The sequence below is a fragment of the Chelonoidis abingdonii genome, chromosome 1 (assembly GCF_003597395.2).
Source record: "Chelonoidis abingdonii isolate Lonesome George chromosome 1, CheloAbing_2.0, whole genome shotgun sequence".
NCBI lineage: Eukaryota > Metazoa > Chordata > Testudines > Testudinidae > Chelonoidis > Chelonoidis abingdonii.
The window spans coordinates 59,659,694-59,666,805 of NC_133769.1; the positions used below are offsets into that span (position 1 = coordinate 59,659,694).

The 7,112-nt window shown below is 37.8% G+C and overlaps 1 protein-coding gene across 3 annotated transcripts in view; it reads left to right on the top strand.

Moving 5' to 3' along the window:
* The window catches only part of TMEM117 (transmembrane protein 117), a 363,574-nt gene extending 358,103 nt beyond the window's left edge, over nt 1-5,471 (top strand). For all 3 annotated transcript variants that reach the window (XM_075065932.1, XM_075065940.1, XM_075065943.1), the window contains one exon: nt 3,748-5,471. In XM_075065932.1, the coding sequence (XP_074922033.1) occupies nt 3,748-4,388 (641 nt within the window). In that variant the 3' untranslated portion in view covers nt 4,389-5,471. The remainder of the gene's footprint in view (nt 1-3,747) is intronic.
* The last annotated feature ends 1,641 nt before the right edge of the window (nt 5,472-7,112 follow it).

A 7,112-nucleotide genomic window follows, 5' to 3' on the forward strand; every position in this document is an offset into this window, starting at 1 on the left:
TCTGTGTACTGGGAGGGTTATTTAGGGATTATTGGAGGGGGCATTTGAAGGGCACTGGAGGAGGTACCTGCAGCAGGGACATGCACTGGAGTTGGGCTGCCAGTGCTTGGGGTGGGGGGGAGGGGAAGGCTCTCACTTTCCCCCATTCTCCTATCCCCTTCTCTTATTTACTAGATTTTACACTCCTTTCCCATTGGTAGCATTATGCATTTTTTCCCAAGGGACATGTTTCTCTGGCACAGTGAAGCATCACCTTGGGTGAAGACACCCAGCATTAGAAAAAAATAACAGTATCCTATTCACATGAGGAGAGGGGAAAAGCCGCTCTAAGTGGCCAGCATCAGGGAGGAGGCTTGAGCTATGCTTCAAGGGAGGGGCTACACTAGAAAGAAGCCACTCTAAAAAGAATGTAAGTGGATACGCGCATGAACATAAGCTCACAGTGCAATTCTACATCTAAGAGGTTTAATATAATCCTTGGATGCAATGAATAGAAGAATTGTGAGTAGGAAAGTGGTGTGAACTCAGTATATGGCATTAGTAGGACTCTTACTGAATACAGTATTCAGTTGTGGTCTCCACACTTTAAAAAATGTGTTGAAAGACTGCATATGGTTCAGAGATGTGCCAGAAGAATGATTCAGAGTCTATAAAACTTGCTTTGTAGTGAGAGATTTAAGAAGCTCAATCTATGTAGTTTACAACAAAGAATGTTAAGGGGTAACTTCAGCAAAGAATCCTGTGGCACCTTGTAGACTAACAGATGTTTTGGAGCATGAGCTTTTTGGTGGGTAAATACCACTTCGTCGATGTAGTAGTTGGAAATTTGCAGGGCAGGTATATATATGCAGGCAGTAGAGATAACGAGGTTAGTTCAATCAGGGAGGATGAGGCCCTGTTAGCAGTGAAGTGTGAACACCAAGGGAGGAGAAACTGGTTTTAGTTGGCAAGCATTCACAGTCTTTGTTTAATTTGAGCTGACGGTGTCAAAATTGTAGATGAACTGAAGCTCAGCAGTTTCTCTTTGAAGTCTGGTCCTGAAGTTTTTTTGCTGCAGGATGGCCACTTAAGGTCTGCTATAGGTGGGGCCAGGGAGGTTGAAGTGTTCTCTCTACAGCTTTTGTATATTGCCATTCCTAATATCTGATTTTGTGTCCATTTATCCTTTTCCGTAGTGACTGTCCAGTTTGGCCGATGCACATAGCAGAGGGGCATTGCTGGCATATGAGGGCATATTTACATTGTGGACGTGCAAAGGTGAATGAACTGTGTGAGGTGTGGCTGATCTGATTAGGTCCTGTGATGGTGTCGCTGGTGTAGATATGTGGGCAGAGTTGGCATCGATGTTTGTTGCATGGATTGGTTCCTGAGTTAGAGTTACTATGGTGCAGTGTGCAGTTACTGGTGAGAATATGTTTCAGGCTGGCAGGTTGCCTGTGGGTGAGGACTTGATCACAGTCTCTAAGGCACAGATCCTTAAAGTATTTTGGGGCCTAACACCCATGGGTTAGGAGCTCTTTAATCTAGCAGACAAAGGCATAAGAAAACCCAATGACTGGAAGCTGAAGCTGGACAAATTCAAACTAGATAAAGGGCAAATATTTTTAATAGTGAGGGTAATTAACCATTATAACAATTTACCAAATGATGTGGTGGATTTTCCATCACTTGAAGTCTTTAAATCAAGACTGGATGTCTTTCTAAAAGATATGCTCTATCCCAACTAGATGTTATGGACCTGATGCTGAAATTATTGGGTAATGTTCTTTGGTCTGTGTTATGCAGGAGTCTAGACTCGTAATGGTCCCTTTTGGACTGGACATCTACAGCTCTATACAGGAGTGGCAGTCTCAGTATAACATGTGTTGCATTATGCTTAATTTTTTTCCTAACTTTAATCTCTTCCATTACTCCTCCTATCCCTCTGCACTTGCAAGTGTGTCAGCCTAAAGCAAAGTATTATACCCTTCCTCTAAATGCCCATAACTGTCCACCCATTTCCTACCATCCCCTACACCTAGCAAGGCTCTCTGCAGAGCCACTTGCCTAGTTTCCATAGAAACAAAAAGCACAGCTACATAGCCTGTTTCTAGTGGTGCCAATCAGAGAAGAAAGCATGTTAGGAAGTAGCTCCTCCAGGCAGGCTGAAGAGGCATTAGAGGACACTCCTGAATGCAGGTGATGGCCTCATAGCCTGTGTGGGAGGAGGTGTGAAAACCACTAGTGACCTATTTCCAACTCTGAGTTTGCACGCAAACTGAACTGTATGTGCAACCCAGCAGGAACCTTTACATTCAGAGTGAAAAATATAGCAGAGGTTTGATAATGAGGGTGGTGCCATAAAATATTACAAACCAGGTTACTGTTGCAGTCAGGACTGCAAAGGTAACTGACAGGCACAAAAGATGTTTTGAGTGCAGTAAAATCTTAGTTTTGCATCTAGGGGCATCATGATTTAGAATTTGTATTTGTGTTTCTTGGTATTTTGTGTTTATTTTAAATTTTTATGAGTATTATTAATGTCTCAGGGACCATTTAAGGGATTAAAGTAATAGGAAATATGGGGCTAACGTCTGCTCTCAGCTATGCTGGTGAAAATCCAGAATAATACCAATACAAATAGTGGTGTTTCTGAGGACTTATAGTGTTGAAACTGACGGCAGAATTTCCTCCCTTGTCTTTCAGTAATTTAGTTTCTGGATAGGGCAATACCACAGGAAAATTAATGCTCATGTTTATTCTCATCCAGAATGGCCATCTGGGTTAAAAAAGCCCTTTAAAAACATAAATACAAATACCAAACTATAAGGGGTTACTTTACTGAGACATTCAAATTAATGGCAGAACATGAGTGCACTGCCTGACGGTAATTTCAACCACACCACTGAATAGCAAACCAACAAAGTAACTCATCTTTGAGATTCTCTTTCCCGTGTATATTTTTATTTACTAAAAATTAATATCAACATTAGTGATGACTAGCAAAACTACTCCTTAGTGTCTTATGTGCGAAATCACATAATGCAGCAGTTAGATATACTTGTGCATCCACGGTCCTAAGATGTCTTTAACTGTATGTGTATGTGATGAGTTCTTGGACACAGCTAATACAATGTCAAGGTAAGATCTTTAGATGGTGCCAGTTAATAAGTAGGCTCTGACAATACTGCAATGGCATCTATACAAAGAATAGAGTTAGCAAAGTAGTATCTTGTATGTACTTTGGATACCATGTCTCAGAACCACCATACCTCTCACGTACATATGTCTGAGCTTCACTGCATGCGTACTAATCAATCACAGTAGGTATTATTAAAGCAATGTAATTGTCATCCTTTCAAAGCATCTCACCACTAGCATACAAAGAGTTCTACCAAATGTAGCTTTTTCAAGGACAATATTCATGCAACTATTTTTAAAATCTTGAAATGAGATCTTTTTAGGTTGATTGATGTAAACTACATCACCTAATTGTTTAATCAACAGGTCACCTACAAACTGCAGTGTGAATTCAATTGATATACTGTTGTACTGTTTTACAAAATGATTTATTACATGTCTAGACATAATTAGGCAATACTAAGAGAGAGTCAAGAATAAATCTGAGTCTGCTGAGAATTTCACTATAACTTAGTTTTACAGGTTAATAGAAAGAAAAATTGTATCTGAGGGGTATTTACTCTATCAGCATGGTTGTGATACTTATAAAAAGGACATCAGATGACACTGTTTTCTTTTCTCAAACAGGTAAATGGTTTAACTATGGAATTATCTTTCTGGTTTTAATCCTGGATCTAAATATGTGGAAGAATCAAATATTTTACAAACCTCATGAATATGGTCAATATATTGGTCCTGGACAGAAGATCTACACAGTGGAGGACTCAGAAAGCTTAAAGGACCTTAACAGAACCAAGTTATCCTGGGATTGGAGATCAAATAACACAAACCCTCTGACTAACAGGACTTATGCTGAGGGAGACATGTTCTTGCATAGCAGATATACAGGAGTTAACCTTGATGTCAAATGCCTGGCCTTTATTCCATGTTTGCTGGCTTTTGCTTTGTTTGGGTTCTTCATCTGGTTCTTTGGGCGATTTCAGAAAACTGAGCAAGGCATGGAGAATCTGGACAAATCATACACGAGAATGAAAAGGAAGTCACCATCAGACATGGGAATGACACGAGAAAATACACAGGTTTTAGTGGAGAAAACTTTAAGTTTTCAAGATCCACATTTAGTATCCATAAAATCAGACTTAAGTGAAATTGTCTTTAATTCTTCCCTTCTAACTTCTGAAAACTTGAGCTTACAGTTGAATGAACAAGACAGCCCATTACAACCAATGACAGTGGATTCTGCCCCTAAGAGTGATCCCATGACCTAGAGCAAATGACCCAGAAAAGAAAGATTAAAATAACCAATTATTGTGAGAGTTCAGTTTTTGTAAGTTAAGGTTTACATCATGTTTAGCACAAGAAATATAACCTGTACCATAAAGGTGCTCAACATGCTTTTTCTAGGAATTTTGTTTTCTATTTGTATTATATGTGCCTACTCTATAGCTAACATTCCTTTATAGAGTGCGTCTCAGAATTGCACAAACTATTTATTAATTCATTGATGTTACTGTATAATAGTGAATTAGATGAATATTTGCAGTATAAAATTCTAACTGTAGTGGTGCCTTGAAACATTAAATTGATTTTTAACTCAACACCAGAAGATATAAAGACCAATTCTTCTAACCTATTTTGCAAGGGTTTTTTTGCATGCAATGATTTAGAATGCCATTTGATTTCTTACCAATAAATGTAGAGATTTCTGAAGAATGGTTCCTCATAAGATGTCACACTAATGGTTGACTTTGTTATTTACTCAGCTGTAAAGTCAGTGACTTTGATAACTGGACTGCAGAGAAGCATTTTGATTACCTTTTAATTTTTGCTGGCTGGCTGCCAAATACAAATACAGCTTCATAACAGAGTAACAGTAGAGCATGGGTCACTACTTGTGAAAATAGGACTTTCTCTATCAGTAATTGCAATTAGATGATAATGCCAATTATGTTTTTCATAATTAAAGATAAACTGCTGCTTCATTAAAACTCCTGCCCTTCACCTTTCAGAAACAAAGGTTAAAATGCATAGTTAGAGCAATAGTCAACATATCCCATCATCAACACAAACCTGTGCAATACCAAAGAACCAGTGTAGTGATTACAGGAAAGAGCCCAGAGCCCATAGCCTTCAGTGTTTGTACAACTTTGTGTAACTATGGTTTGGGATATATTATACTGGGAAATGTACAACACAACTGACAGTTTTAACTTCTTCAAAGACTGAAGCAATAGTGTGGGGGCTGGGGAGTGACTGCATGGAATAGATTAGCAAGTGATTTGTCCTGAATCCTTTTTGCCCCTTCCAAGAATTAAACACTGTCCATTAATAAATAATAGAACCCAGCAACAAAAACATGGAGGAATTGTTTTTGCAGCCTTTTTAAAGGCTACTTGGAATCTAAATTCCTCAGCTGTCTGTTCAAACAATATACACTAAAAACATAGCAAATCTAAAATACCTGAAAAACTCTGACTTGCCTCTAATTTAGTTTCATAGATTGTTGTTTCAAGTTACTAAATAAGAAGTCATTTTAAAGTCAAAATTATTTCCCTGTCAGTTACTGATGTTTCTGTATTTTGTCTTCATGATTTTTTTTAAATGTCGGTTGTTTTGATCTGCTTTTAAGTTTTCAGCATGGTGAATTTAGCATGCATAATAAAACTATGCATTTATTATCTATCACTTGAATCAATTTAATAAACATCATTCAACAATTGTTTATCATGTGGCAGGAACCTATCCTCTGTTAGGTTTGTTTTGTTTTGTTTTAACATTTCACCCATACTTTGTCGTATTTAGAATCATAAATATTTCTGGCATTAAAAAATACAGACATCAAAATCATTGTCATATCAAAACCAACCATTTTGCCTATGGAACAGTTAATATTTTATCAAGAGAAAGTTTCCTTTTTAATGAGGCTGAATTTTTATCCACCAGAAATTATAGCTATAAAAATTATGCTGTTATTAGCATTTGGTTAGTGCAGCCTGTAAACTTGTTCAGTCTATTTAAGATAGAATTTATATATTCAAAGCCAAGCTATTAACTACTTATGGTAAAATACTGTCAGATTTTGCCTTTACTGTGTAGGAGGTGATTATATTTATGCTTTACGTCCAAGTAGGATTTGATATGGACAAATAGGTAGACAAAATGGCTAATTATTTTTGCAAACACATGCTCCTCCATGTGATTTGGAAGACTTACTCCAAAATGTCAAACCCTTTTGTGGATTGCTTTGTTTTTTCTGTGCATAGGGTAGCTAAGTCTATTAATATATAAGCAGAAAATGAAAGACTGACTTGAGTCTTGCTGCTTGCATGATTACATGACTCTGAAGTAACCGTTATTAAGCAACTGATCCACAGCTAAAATAATTCTGTGACCTTACAAGTTAATGCCTTTAAGGTCACCACAAGAGAGAGAAAATCAAGTTATCCTGAGATTTTCCATGAGTGCTCAAATTAACAGCCAAGCAGAGAAACTGTACCCAAAATGGATTCAAAAGGAGTCACAGGATTCAGCATGACCTTTGCGGTCAACTCTGCACTTTAATTAAAGGAAGCACTTGAAAAGGCACTAGTTTTACAGTAACTGTTGCCATATATATTATAAACACAGAAGTAGATATGTCCATTCTTTCCATGGCAGTCCTTATTTAACATTCACGTATGCTTTGTTACATCAAAATGGAAACCTTTTCTAATCTAAGGACCTTATCCAGCACCAATACCCATGACCTTGATATGAATGGTCTACCTACCACAGAAAATGAAAATAACCTCCAAGGACTCCAAACCCTCGTCCTCATGAGTGAGTTGGAGAGGTTGAGAGGGTGTGTGGGGAGGGAGAACTTGTGGCTCTCAAGCCTGAGCCATGCAGGAGTTGCTGTCCCTTTATGGCTGAACTATATCTGCTTTGTGAGAGCATGTATTTGGTAGAGTATCTTTTTTCATTCACATATACTGCAAGATACCATGATAACA